This window comes from Pipistrellus hanaki (assembly GCF_964339955.1).
Source record: "Pipistrellus hanaki genome assembly, chromosome: 8".
Lineage (NCBI taxonomy): Eukaryota > Metazoa > Chordata > Mammalia > Chiroptera > Vespertilionidae > Pipistrellus > Pipistrellus hanaki.
This window is the reverse complement of record NC_140510.1, coordinates 60,320,290-60,334,896: the sequence shown is the minus strand read 5'-3', so window position 1 is coordinate 60,334,896 and position 14,607 is coordinate 60,320,290. Positions and strand designations below refer to the sequence as shown.

The window sequence follows — 14,607 nt, the reverse complement described above, 5'->3', positions numbered from 1 at the left end:
AGGATAGCATTATTCACATTCTTTATTCTTTTTTAAAAAAATATATATTTTATTGATTTTGTACAGAGAGGAAGGGAGACAGATAGAGAGTTAGAAACATCGATGAGAGAGAGTCACCGATCAGTTGCCTCTTGCACACCCCCTACTGGGGATATGCCCACAACCAAGGTACATGCCCTTGACCGGAATCGAACCCGGGACCCTTCAGTCCCCAAGCCGACGCTCTATCCATTGAGCCAAACCGGTCCCGGCCACATTCTTTATTCTTAATACTAAAGACTCAATACTATTATTTTAACCCTGCCCACCTTTATTTTCTATATAAAGTATAAAGACTTAATGTTTATTTAGTGCTTAATAATAATATTATTAAGCTGCTGTAACCCTGGGTAGGCTTCAAAAGAAACACGGTTCTGAGATCTGCTTGTTGAAAAAGAACAATGAGTCTCAAGATCAAATTACAGTTTTTCTACCACATATACTTTGTAAGAATATTAGATTACATAGCACTTCTTTCTTTCAAAGTACTCGGGCAAATGTGACTTCCTCACAAAACTTTAGGACTTAGCTAGGGAAATTGTTACTGTCCCTCCTTAAAGATAAGGACATGGAATACTTGTTTCCCCCAAGGAAGAGCAGAGACCCATGTTACAAGTGATGGCTGTGTGAGGCTAGTGGGGGTTAATGTGGAGATACAATCACATTCCAAAAGGGTACTTGCAGGCTCCCAGGGAAAGAACAAGGCTTGATTCAGAGACACTTCTACTTCACAAATAAAGCATGTTCATTAGGAGGGGAGAAATCCAGACAGTGAGAGGGACCAGATTCTGGTGTAGGGATTGGAGAGACCTGGGAGAATAGAACTAAAGAAAATAAGCTGAAAAGGAGAGATCAAGATCATCATTGAGGAAAAAAGAGGATAGAAAAGAACAAAATAGAAGAAGTCAGTGGGAGCAGAGCCCACAAAATCAAAGATGCACAAATATACCCCTGTACAGAAGAGTAATATCTGGAGCCAGGTCTATAGGTAACTGAAAAGCAGAGAGCAGGAAGGTGAGATGAATGAGAGGGAAAAGAGGCAGACCAGGGCTTGGTTGGATCTCAGGTGAGGTCCTTAGAGCAGCTGTCTCCATTCCCCACTGGTTGTGTACTGAGACCTCTTAGGAAGTTCAATTCTTTCTGCAGAGGACAACAATGCCTCTTTGGAGCCTTGTGATGGAGAAAAGCTGGAGAAATACTTGAGCTCCCCACCAAGATGTGAGCCAGGTAAGGAAGGGGAGATTGTTTGCCATTGAAACCCAAAGTCATTGTTTGTAAAGTTTTGTAATTTATTAAGATACTAGAGGCCTGGTGCATGAAAATTCATGCCCTCAGGGGGTGGGGAAGTCCCTTAGCCCTGCCTATGCCCTCTCACAGTCCGGGACCCCTCAGAGGATGTCTACCTGCCAGCTTAGGCCCCACTCCTTGGGGTGGGGCCTAAGCTGGCAGTCAGACATTTCTCTGGCAGTGTGTGGAGCCTTTGGGGGATGTCTGACTATGGCATAGGCCTGCTCCCCGTGGGGAGGGGGCCTAAGCTGCAGTTGGACATCTTTAGCACTGCCTGGCTTGTGGCTGAGCTGAGCTCCCCTTTTGGGAGCGCACTGACCACCAGAGGGCAGCTCCTGCATTGAGAGGGTCTGCCCCCTGGTGGTCAGTGCATGTCATAGTGACCAGTTATTCCTGACCATTAGGGTCAATTTGCATATTAATCTTTTATTATGAAGGATGTGCCACAGTTAGAATCACAGTGAGAGTACAAAAAGGAAGTGGAGTTCTGCCAGTGGGAAATAGTAGCTTTGGCAAAGGCAAGCTGATGACAAACAACAAAGAGGCCACAACATTCAGTCATAAGTGTTAATGGTGTCCTGCATGTGAATGGAGTGCTGAGCTCATCTACCAAGCAGAGATTTAAAAAGAGACATATGGTCAATTATATGATAATAATTGATCTCAGATTAGGTTTAAACAAAATTATTTTCCTTACACTGTGATAGGATGTCAAGTGCCTTCATGAAAAGTTTGGTGAGAGACTCAAGACAAAATGATCAAATCTCTTTGTACAAATTGGCTGTCTAATGGACCTATGCCCATCAATTAGTCTCTTGGACTGGCTTGGATAAGGGACTTATCAGGTCTATACCTCCTTCCATTTGCTTTGGATCGCTTTCTTCTAACATTCAAAAGCACAGGAAAATAAAAAACAAATACATGTGAAATAAGACTTTTTATTGTACAATAGACAAGAGAGTGAGAGTAAATGAAGTAGTAAAAGAATAAGCACATTACCGAAATATTTGTTAAATGATACACCTCCAAAGCAAATGCCCAACTAACTACTTTACATCTAATTACATATACATTATTAAATAATAAGATAAATTCAGGAATAAGAGCTCATGAAACTGCTCAGAGCTCAAGTAGTTGCTGATACTGAAGATTTACACTTACCGTATTTTTTGGACCATAAGACGCACTGGACCATAAGACACACCAGTTTTTAGAGAAGGGAAATGAAGAAAAAAAGATTCTGAAACAAATAGTGTCCTAAAATATTTTATGTGCATTAAAACCCAACATCACAGTCATAAACACATGTAATCAACCCTGTAAACAGCAGCATTTAGAACCATTTTAGAGCCGGGCAAGCACACAGAGACCACACAGAGCCGGGCAAGTAAAAAAACTTTTTTTTTACAGTATATGTGTAGCCTATATTTGGACCATAAGACGCAGGGACTTTTCCCCCCCACTTCTGCGGGGGGGTGGGGGGGAAGTGTGTCTTATGGTCCGAAAAATACGGTATTGGTTCAACGGTGCCACACTACTTTTCTAAGCAAAAGTCTTTAAGGTGATCTTGAAGGATCTCCATTGTGAAGGGATCATCTATATACAATATCTGAAGCTACAAGAGAGACTTATTTCTTGCTTAACAAGGCACACAGTAGGAGAAGGTAGTATACTTATTGGACATTGTTTCTTAAAAAATAGAAACTATTGAATTTATGAGAAGTTTTGGGAAGCATGTAGTTCAGGGACTACAGACTTTCAGAAATAGGAGTGATTGTAAACAGACTAGCATTTAGCCATAGATTCAGGCTTTCTGGAGTGATTTTCAAAATGTAAGGCTGAAACTCATGTGGTTGGTTATGTAAGCAGTCATTAGCCAATTAGCATGAGTTTAAAAGTGGTTCTGGTAGATACTTATACAATTTTCAAAGAACAGTTAGTTTTTTTCCTGAATAAATATAATCTTTTTTTTTTTTTTGTAAGGCTGCAAATAGAAAAATAAAAGTACAGGAAGAAGAATAAGGGGTAAAAGATAGGAAAATCATGGCTCTGTGGGATCTCAAGTGTGATTATTGGAGCAGCTATATTTTTTTCTGAGGAAGCAGAATATCAGTGTGTTTCATGAGAACACCAGGAACTCTTCCCTAATCACTGTCTTAGGATCCATAAATTGTAACTTTCTTATTTTCCTTAGTATCTGGTGACCTAGAAGCTTCCCAAATGGGTAGAGAAGGAGAATCTGAAGAGCTTGCCTCTAGCTCCCTACCCTGTGATGGACAAGGTAAGCATGACTTAAAAAAACAGAGTTCTGATAAAGAGAAAAAGACAAGAGAGAAAAATAGGAGATTTAAAGGAAGAATCAGATGTAGGGAGGATCAATGGAAGATTTTGAGGGAATCAGTAGAAAATGGGGATCAACAAATTTACATAAAAGAAGGTCCCTAGTGCAAATGAAAGGTCTTCATAAATCACAATTTTGTTTCAGGAGCAGAGCTAACAGCAGGTGGAAATGAGAAGTATGCCCGTGTTGTGTGCTTCTCAAAAGACATGCCAGAAGGTCCGGAAGCAAGGACTGAAAGTAGTGAAGCACGTGACACAGTAGGTAAGGCTGTCCAAAGGTCAAGTCATGAGGGTAGATCTACAGGCAACACAGACCCCAGGGTAGAATATGATGGGTGGTCCAGTCCATCCCACTATCTTGTTGTCGGCAGTTTCTCAACCTGCCCCTTTTGGGAACAGCACAGAGGCAAAACATCTCTAATTATAGAGATGTTTAACAGGATGAGCCCTGTTGATTTTACATAGTTGATTATAGTAGAATTACACTTTTAAAATGACTGTATATAGTTTACTACATTAGTATATTAGTAATAGATTTTGTATTTATACAGTGATTTCCATCCTGGTCTCACCCAGAATTCAGAAAAAGGGAGAATGTAATTCTGCTAGTATATAATAGTATCATTTTTTTCACAATCTGAGAAAGACCTAAAAGATAACTGATCCTGCCGAAACCGGTTTGGCTCAGTGGTAGAGCGTCGGTCTGCGGACTGAAAGGTCTCAGGTTCGATTCCGGTCAGGGGCATGTACATTGGTTGCGGGCACATCCCCGGTAGGGGGTGTGCAAGAGGCAGCTGGTCGATGTTTCTCTCTCATCGACATTTCTAGCTCTCTATCTCTCTCCCTTCCTCTCTGTAAAAAATCAATAAAATATATATTTTTTTAAAAAAAAGATAACTGATCCTGTCATTTAATTGTCAGTAGGAAAGCCTTCAGGTCAACTACTCTTAACCTAGCACATATTTTTGATGGATGTCCTCCAGCATATCACTAATTTATATATTGTTTTCCTACAAACTTTTGCACATGTTATTTAATTCTCACAAAAATATCTTTAGATCTAGACAGAATTGGATAACTGATTCTATCCCTGAATTAATTGAAGTATAGAGACATTTAAGAGTGTTTTTCAAGATCCTATTGAGAAATTAAGGAAGACCCTGGGCCCATCCTGGACTCCTACTTCTCAATTCAGAAGATATTTAGTCCTTTTAGAAGGAAGAGAATAATGATAGTCTAAACATCTTTAAAAACTTAAGCCTTCTGTAGTATGAATGACCTTAGGATTGGCAACTTTTAGTTATTAATTTGTTTCCTTACATCAACCTCTTATTTTCTAGATAATGTGGATCTCGGAAATAACTCTACTTTGGGAAAACTCAAGAGGAAAAGAAGTAAGAATACATTACATTTTACTTGATTTTGATGTTAAAGTTAGCTTTTTAATGCCAGCGTTTTAAATTACTACTAGAGGCCTGATGCATGACATTCATGTAAGAGTAGGCCTTCCTTCCTCTGGCTGCCGGCACTGGCTTCCCTCTGGCATCTTGGACTTGGGCTTCCCTCCGGCTGCTGGCAAGCACCCAGGACTTGGGCTTCCCTCAAAGCTCTGGCTTCATCTGGAAGGCCATCTGGTCTAATTAGCATATTATGCTTTTATTATTATAGATTTACAATAATAAGTGATAATAAAAATAATTAATAATCATATGATAGTTATTCAAAACTGTTTATATCCTAATTCTAGAGCCTATAATGTGTTTTCTCCCATGGCAAAAGGGATTTTACACATATAATAAAGCTAGGGTCCTTCAAAAGGGGAAATATCCTGGATATTTGGCTGCCACCAATATAATCAATGAGCTTTAGAGTAAAGAACTGTTCTTAGATATGGCGAGAGGAAGATGGTCACAGAGAGATGCGATCTTTGTGAAGATGGAAAAGCGGAACAAGGAATATGGGTTATATGTAGAAGTTGCAAGAGCATTGGAAATAGCTTCTCCTATATCACCTCCAGAAAGAAAGGAGAGCCCACTGAAACCTTTATTTCAGTCCTTGTCAGTCTAGACCCTGTCAGACTTCTAACTGACATATCTGTAAGATAACAATTTTAAATTGTTTTAAGCCACTAAATTTGTATGGCAACAATAGAAGAGCAATACAAATTTTGGTTATTATACAACTATAACACATTCCTAAAAAGATGGAAGTGGCTTAGAAATTGAGCAATGGACAGAGAAAAAACTGGGCAATGTGAAGAATTTTTAGTAGAATGATAGAAACTGTCTACATGGCCTGGAACAGTTTGTTAGAAATGTGGGAAGACTACTAGTGAGGACTCAGAAGGAGGTGAAGAACTTGAAAGAGAAAGGCTATATTGAGCTCCCACCCAGATGTGAGCCAGATAAGGAAAGGGTGTTCAAGTAAGATAGGTGAGATGTAGCTCAAGTGAGGTAAGAATCAGGAGCTCAAGACACTTAGAGAATACATAACTCATGTTCAACAGATGTTAGTAGATATATGGTTAAAGGTGTGGCTGGTGAAGACCGAGAAGGGAAAAAGGAAGATGTTTTGGGAAACTAGAGAAAAAGGATTCTTATTAAGTAAAGGCAGAGAGCTTAGTGAAATTCTTCCTAAAGATATGTGGGAAGCAAACCTTTTTGGGTGTACAGTTAAAAATATTTGTAAGCAAGTGATAAAGATTCTGCTGTTTTGTTTGTTTTCGTTTCTTAGAGTAAAATATGTGAGGAAAGAGATAAACCCATAGAAGAACTGTTCAACAACAACAACATAAAAAATTAGGCTTGCTGATCTGTACAATTTTTAGCTTATTCAGGTTGCAAAAGATGCTCAAATTAGGAGATTCACTGTCAGAAAAGTGTGCTCTGTAGAAGTGATCAAGAATGTGGTTTAATAACTTTTTGTTGATGCCTCAGAAATAACAGAAGATCGGAATATTCATTCACATAAAAGGTTCTTTGAAGGAATTAATGTGTGATTCATAAGTCCCCCCAAGCCACCTCAGCAGAGATTAAAAAAATAGATACATAATTATGTAAGAAAGACCAGGGGAGGAGCTCTTGTGTATGGAGTAATTCTCCATGACATACATAATAAGGTTCTTGAGAATTATGTATGGACAGAAGCAAAACTCTCTCTGTCTAATCCCTAGAACCTATAATATGGCTCTTTACATGGTGAAAAGAGTTTTAGGAATCTTTAAATGGGGAAGTTATCTTGGTAGCCCCATTCAAATCACATGGGTTCTTACAATCAGAAAACATTTCCTGCTGTGCAGAGAAGGATATGTACACATGAAATAATCAGAGCTACAATGACCTGGTTTTGGAGATGCCAACATGGGATAATGAATGAAGAAATTGGCAGCTGAAAAAAAAAAAAAGATAATCCCTTATAGCCTTCAGAAATGAGAAAAACCCTGTGAACACTGAGATTTTAGCCCAGTGAGACTTGTGTCACACTTCTGACCTTCAGATCCATAAAATAATAAATCTGTGTTGTTTGAGGCATAAGTTTTATGATAATTTATTACAGCAGCCATGACAACTAATACCTTTTGTAAAAAAGCAAACAAATAAGAATATTTTAACTTCATATGTTAGATTGCATCTTTTAAAATAGCAATTGATATTTTTAAATGCTCACATCTTTGCATATGTTTTTAATTTTAATACATATGAACTTTGTAAATGTGGCATATATATATTTCTAGATTTTTCCTATGCATATATGAACACATTTAGAATTATATCAGATATCTAATACAAATCTATTGATACTGTTAAATGAGTATATCATGTATAAGACATTATAAACATTTAACATATTGCCAACTTACCTTTAAAAATTGTTCAAGATAAGTTTACAATGAAATAGAATAAAGTTGGGAATATCATTTGATGTGTTATGACATATGCATTGTCCTGTGTAATCCAAATCCTATCAAGATACATAACATGACCATTACCCTGGAAGGGGCCCTTCTGTTCTTCTGGTATATCTTTAACCCTCACTCACCAAATGCAATTACCTATTCTTACTTTTTCATGATAACTTAATTTGGCTTGTTTTCAAACTTTAAGTAAATAAAGTTTTAGAGTATATTCTCTTTTGGTGCAGTGTTGCACTCAACACAATGTTCTTTCAGTTTAACCACATTGTTGAATGTATCAGTAGCTTTTTTCTTTTGATTGCAGTTAATGAACATTGTATGAATATACCAAACATTGAGTATATATTCTCCTATTGATGGAGAGCACAAGTGTGCCAGTTTGGGGCTAATATGAAAAAGCTGTAATGAACATTCTTCTGGAAGTCTTTCTGTGGCTCCATGCCTTCATATCTTTTATATAAATTTCTAGAAATAAATTTTACAAGATATGGCATAGGTACATCAATCTTTTGTCCCCCAAACCCAAGTAGGGGCTACACAGTACATAGAAATGGTGCCAAGCTAGAAATAGAATGCTTCAGGAACTGTTTCTACTAGTCAGAAACACCTGCCTTAAAAGGAGGCTATTAGTAAACCTGCAGATCTCCTCTGAGGGGAGGAGGAAAACATTACTATTCCAGATCTTGATGGCCACATTAGATACTCGGAAGCACGTGGAAATGCCACCAAGAATTAACCTCTGAACAAATCCACCTCACCCAGCAAACTCTGGCAAATTTCCCCATGAAGACACCACTCATAAGTCACTGCAATTCTTCTGACCAGTGAGGGTAGGACCAAATCCATTTGATTTGTTTTTTTGCACCATTTAACACATTTCATAAACCATAAATACTGTAGGTCTCTATGGACCACCCTAATCTGCAGTTCACCATGTTTGCATGAGGGAAACAAGTGAGTACCTGGCTTTCTCTTAAGAAGTATCATCTCAAGGGCACACACAGTGACCCTGGAAGGGTAGCTTTTATAGTTATTGAGCCCCCTAGTGTGATGTACTCCACCAGGAGGAAGATGGACAGTGCCCCTAGTGTGGGCCCTGGCTCTAAGCCTTATAGTTCCCAGTTCCATTTACTGTGTCTAGTCCTTGATGTTCAGAGAGGCTCTGCATGGATGTACAGATGCAGGGGCCACCCCCCTCCCCCCTTTTTTTTGTTGTGTCTGGAGCTGAATGGCAGACTTAGCATCTCCCTGGTGGGAGAGCTGGCCCATGCACATGGTCCTGGAAGAAGGATTCAGGACAATTCTGAAGGACAGATATTATTAATGCTTCTCCCTCCCTCAAATGTCTTAAGTTGTATGGTGTTCCTTCCTCAGATGCCTGGATCTTTTCTCTTCCTTCAGTGCCGCAAAATCTGTGTGTACCATTCCAGTGGCTATAGCTTCACCTTTCTTTCCCAATCATCTTTAATTGTCACTCAGACCTTTTTTTTTTTTTTTTTTTTTTTTTTTTTTTTTTTTTTTTTTTTTTTTTGCATAAGGACCAGATACAAGCAGGAAAATACATTTTCATAAGGTGTAACCAAAATTGAATCTGCCTCCCCTAGACACTACAAGGCTGGTTAGGGAAAGAAGAAAGCATCATCCCCAGGGATGTTCAGAACAGAATCCTAAATTTTTAGAATTTGTCTATTTAACAGCATTTATCCCGCACTGCTTTGGTCCTGATCCTGCTGCAGACGGGAGTTGATCCTTTTCTGGGAACACTGTTTTCAGTGACCAAAGAGCCTTACAGAGGTGTGTGGACAGGAGGAGATGAGGAATGTTATGTCAGTCAATCAGTGCTTTGGGAGTAGTTTTGGATAAAGGGCATACCATTGTCAGACTCAGATGGTCGAGCCAGCCAGGTTCATGACACCTGTGAGTTCTCAGGGTCACGATGGTATGGACAGAATCAGTTGCTTTGTAAGTTGAAGTGTGGACTATGTTGATGCACTACCCATAGCCCCAAGAGGGGTTTGAGGCCTGATCAGTGTGTCAGGAGCAGGAAGAGCAATGGCCCTTGTAATGGGGCTCCCTGACCAAGGAATGAACAGGTAAACATTAGCAGGAATCATGAGCCTGGCACACAGCTGCAGTCCCTGATCACAGTCATGGTGTCATCCTGTCAGCAGGTACTGAGGTATCTCCACGAGGGGTCCAGACTGGTCTGTCAGCAGCACAAGTTCATTTCTGCTCTTAACTTTGCCAGCCTGTTGCTTTCCACTTGGCCAACAAAACATCTAGGCCACGTGCAGAGAAGCACAGTTGTCTGAGTGCTGCCAACCAGAGGAGTGACCACATTTGCTTTTGATTCTGCAAAGTTGGCTCTGAGGCCAAGCAGCCTCAGTAGCTCAATGGGCACTGGCTGTCAGCTCAGCCAGGCATTAAGGCACCAGGCCCAGCCACCAGGGCAATCTTGCTCAACTGAGGATCCTGCAAGGCCAGTGTTTGCTTCAGTCTCTGAAGGAGAATAGAAAGCCTAAGTGCCATTGGGCACCATCCCCACATTCTTGAATATACCATTTATACTTAAAGAACAAGGCTTTCAGGCCCTTCTTACACTGTAAGTCCTAGAGTTGAGTAGACCCACCTCAAAATGGGAATCTAGGAAGAGAGAGTTACAGGCCTTCCTCCATGGATTTTTTATTTTCAGCAGTAAACATCTAGTAGCTGGCTGTTATGATATTAATATTAATAATAACAACAAGAAATGGTCTCTACCCAGTCTTCTCACATTCACATGTTTTCATATAATTCATGAGAAAGGAAAATCACAATCACATAAAACCTGCTGTGGATCTTTAAGTTCTCCAGGAGCTTCAGGCACGAGATTAAATATGAGTGAGAGGATCTGCTTTATACCTGCAAGAGCTCAAAGATTATTTCATGAAAACACTCCATATGGAAGTTGAGACTGTTTCCTTGCTTTCTAGCCCAGTATATGATCCATGATATTATTTTTAAAAATATATATATTTTATTGATTTTTTACAGAGGAAGAGAGAGAGAGATAGAGAGTTAGAAACATCAATGAGAGAAACATCTATCAGCTGCCTCCTGCACACTCCCCACTGAAGATGTGCCCCCCAACCAAGGTACGTGCCCTTGACCAGAATCAAACCTGGGACCTTTCAGTCTGCAGGCTGACGCTGTATCCAAACTGGTTTCAGCGATATAATAATGAGTATGCTTCTCTATTGCACATTTGAATCAACATTTGAAAAAAAGGAAAATATTGCTAGACTACCATAGTTGTCTGTCGGAATCAGCAGAAGTTTATTTTCTAACTTTAAAAAATAATTTTAAATGCAGGTCATCTCTTATTGTCTCCTGAGTCCTTGCAGCATAAAATATAACTCCATAGTCAACCTCATGCTGCTACACTGGTAGTTAAGAATTTTGTTTCATTATTTAGTGGATTAAGTCTGAAAAAAGTACTTGAACACTACTGAACTATGAGCCTTTGAGAATTATAGTCATGGTTCTGCATAATTAACTTTGTTCTCTTTCTTTTTGAAGAAAAAAAGAAAGGGCATTCCTGGACAAGAATTAAAAGGAAATGTTCGAGAAATATATATCAAAAAGGTAAGTGGGCAAAGTGAAGTAGTCACACCTTTGAGTTTACTGAGGCACTGCTTCTTGTATCCTTGTACCCTATAATCTCCTGAGGGCCATGATAGTTTCCCAGCTACTATATCAAGTAGGATATAGGCAAAGACACTGTAACAAAGAGGCCTAAAAATGCAGTGACTTGAACAAAATGGTTTATTTCTGATATGGGTATGTAATCCTCCAGAGCTAAATGATCCGGGGCTAATAGGGAGACACTGCCATCCTCACTTTGTGGTTTCTTTACTGGGTCAATACATTTTTATTAATTTAGAAAGATGTCCCAAAGAAGGGTAAATGAAGAAAGCAGACTGTATGTGTGGTGTACATGTGGTAAACAATATATACATATAAACATATATATAGAGAGAAGCAAAGATATAGATATAACTGAAATTCATTGCTGACATGTACATATAAGGAACTGTTTGACATTGAAATTGGAACTCAAAAGAACTGTTGGCACAGAAAGAAACTCACTACAGACTGATTCATTTGCCTCTCAGTATAAGCATTATTGATTGTCTCATTTTTGGTTTTTATAATTGTATTTCTAGTATCACATGATCTCACTCATCTAGGGGAAACAATGAACAATATAAACTGATGAACAAAAACAGACCCAGAGACAGGGAAACTTCAGAGAGAAGGTAGGGGAGGGTGGAGATAAGAAGGAGAGACCAACCAAAGGACTTATATGCATACATATAAGCTTAATCAGTGGTCAAGGACAGCAGGAGAGTGGGGACATGCATGGGGAGGGGTTTGGAGTGGAAATGGGGGAATGAGGACAAATATTGATACCTTAATAAAGAAATAAAACAAAAGAATTGGCAATTCATCCATAAAAATATATGTGGTGATTACATTTGGTCATTGAAATGTAAGTAATGTTTATTTTTTTGTTTGTGTTTTAAGCTATATGTGCATATTTATAATAGTAAACACATTCTACTCTTATAATGAAAAAATATTACTCAAGTAGTAAAATATGCAAAGAAAAATTCTAAACTGATGCTTTGAACAACTTAATTGTTCTTAGTCCCAGATGGCGATGTGTCATACTATTTCTATTTTCTAATTTTTCAATAATGTATATGTCTTACTTCTGAACAGACCCCTGAGAGCTTGTTTATTTCTGTAGTTATTTATGGTAAGGAACGCCTTTCTTCTAGACAATAAGGGTGAGGCCCCATTTTCTAGGTCATTGACAATTTTGAATCAGTAAAACTATGTAAGATTTTAAAGTCTAATTAAAACTCATTAATTTTCACCAACCTAAACATCTTATGTTCCTAACAACTTACATGGCTGCTTTGTTGGGGAATGTATGAAATTTTGTTTGGAAAGAAAGGAAAAATGGTTGAATCCATTTTAGAATTAGTAATTTTCCAAATACCAAATACTGATATTTAATTATTGTAACATTTCTACTCATGTTCAAATGAGTAGAAAAAATTCTAAACCACTTCTTTCCAAAGTACAATGAAATCTTGCAAGTAATTTAAAATTGTCTCTCCCAAAAAGAGAGAATATTCTGGAAACACAAGACCCTTTACCATCAATTTGCTTTCCTGTCTGAATGTAGAGTGAGGGTGTTCAAAATTGAATCCAGGATTCCTACACTTGCTTTTGGCCTCATATCAGCTGTTGTTTTGCCCAACCCTGTATTTTCCTTGCCTATCACTAGACAACAACAAAGCTGTTGACCAGTTAGTTGTTCTTGAGTAGAAAGAAGGTGGGAATGAATCTGCAGGATGTGGTCAAGATTAGGCAAAAATAAAGTTTGTGTCACTCTTCTTTGCACTATTTATGGGTCTATACAATATTTTCTAAGGTTTTGTGGATCATAGATTTTCCTTATTTATTTATTTATTTATTTATTTATTACTATTCAAGCTTACCAGTCAATCTTAGAGCCATGAAACCTAAAAAGCAAGCCCAGTGTTTCAAATTATTTGTGTTTATATTGTAGCTTTTATATGCCCAAAACCTGTAAGTTTTTTCCTCTGAGTCTTATCTGCTTTTTTATGGAAATTCCTTTATCTTACATCATTGGGTTATTGAAGTGACTGGACTTGGTGAATTGTTTATAGTAGTTGGGACTGAGTAGTCTGGAAAATAATTCTTCATGGGGTCTATATGACCCTACCCAGAGCCAACAGATGGTGATCAATGGATGGTAGGCATTGAACACATAAGAAAATGAATTTGTCCTCCTGCCTTAGAAAATAAGACATATTTGAATGACAGCAGACATTGAAATGTTCATTCACAGCCAGTCAATTAACTTATAAAATAGAGCAACATTCTCTGCTGTAACATCTATTAAGTCAATCCTTAATTGTTATTTGTAAGTAAGATTTTTGGAGAACCCAATTCTACCCATTACTCTTCATTAGACTTCTTGTTGGTTGTAGACAAAATTCCATATTGGGAAAAGAACAAAAGATCTTCACAAAAGTTCAATTAACTTTACTGGAATATACTGGAATATACTTTACTGGAATATACCTTTAGCTATTTATTGTTATTTTCTAAGAATATTTATATTCATTTTTTCAGCACAGAATCATAGTCTTTCATTTATACAGGATAGAGCAAAAGTAAGTTTACAGTTGTGAGTAGCTGAAACACACCTTATTCTTATATTATTTATTAATTACTGCATTATTTTCTATATGAACAACCATAAATCTATAAAGAAAATGTAAGGGAATTGGACAACCAGCCTGGTATTTTTATTTTATTTTATTTTGTTTTACTTTATTTTTATTTTAAAAACAATACTTATCACCAAATAATATTAAGTCAGGATTTACTAGTAGCAAGAAAGTATCCCAAATATCTTTTCTGGAGTGCACATTGGAAGCAAAATCCCCTTCATTGAGTAAGAGTTATAGAGTTGCTAGATCGAGAATTATTTTATCTGCACAGAATGATAGAAGAAAGATAAAGTAGTAATCTTTTATAAATAGGTAATTGGATGGCAAAACACCAGTGAATAACTTCAATTAACATCAGAGTTGTACAGTATGTAATTCATCATATGTAAAGGTGGTGCAAGTCCAAATATAAAAAAGCTAAAACTAATGGCCATCTGCAATTGTTTTGAGGCAACCAAAATAAGCTGTGGCTGCTAGCAATGGGCTTTTGATGTCTGTCATCGTTTGAACTAATACCCCTAGAGTGTGGCCTATTTTCTTATGTACATATAAAACAAAAAGATTGCGATAATATGAGGGATCCACTGTAGATGGCTATTGAGGGAATATTTTGAGAGCATGAATGTATTTTTAATTTGTGCATTCCATGAGAGTGGCTCTAAGATACTTGATGTAGTCAAATGAAGGAACACTATTACAGAAAGGTTTGATATC

At 37.8% G+C, this 14,607-nt stretch overlaps 1 protein-coding gene across 1 annotated transcript in view; it reads left to right on the top strand.

Moving 5' to 3' along the window:
- Positions 1 to 14,607, top strand: part of SP140 (SP140 nuclear body protein) — a 59,987-nt gene that overhangs the window by 23,472 nt on the left and 21,908 nt on the right. The window contains exons 11-15 of the mRNA XM_084891772.1: positions 1,186 to 1,266; positions 3,521 to 3,607; positions 3,812 to 3,928; positions 5,007 to 5,060; positions 11,138 to 11,203. Of these exons, the coding sequence (XP_084747898.1) occupies positions 1,186 to 1,266; positions 3,521 to 3,607; positions 3,812 to 3,928; positions 5,007 to 5,060; positions 11,138 to 11,203 (405 nt within the window). The remainder of the gene's footprint in view (positions 1 to 1,185; positions 1,267 to 3,520; positions 3,608 to 3,811; positions 3,929 to 5,006; positions 5,061 to 11,137; positions 11,204 to 14,607) is intronic.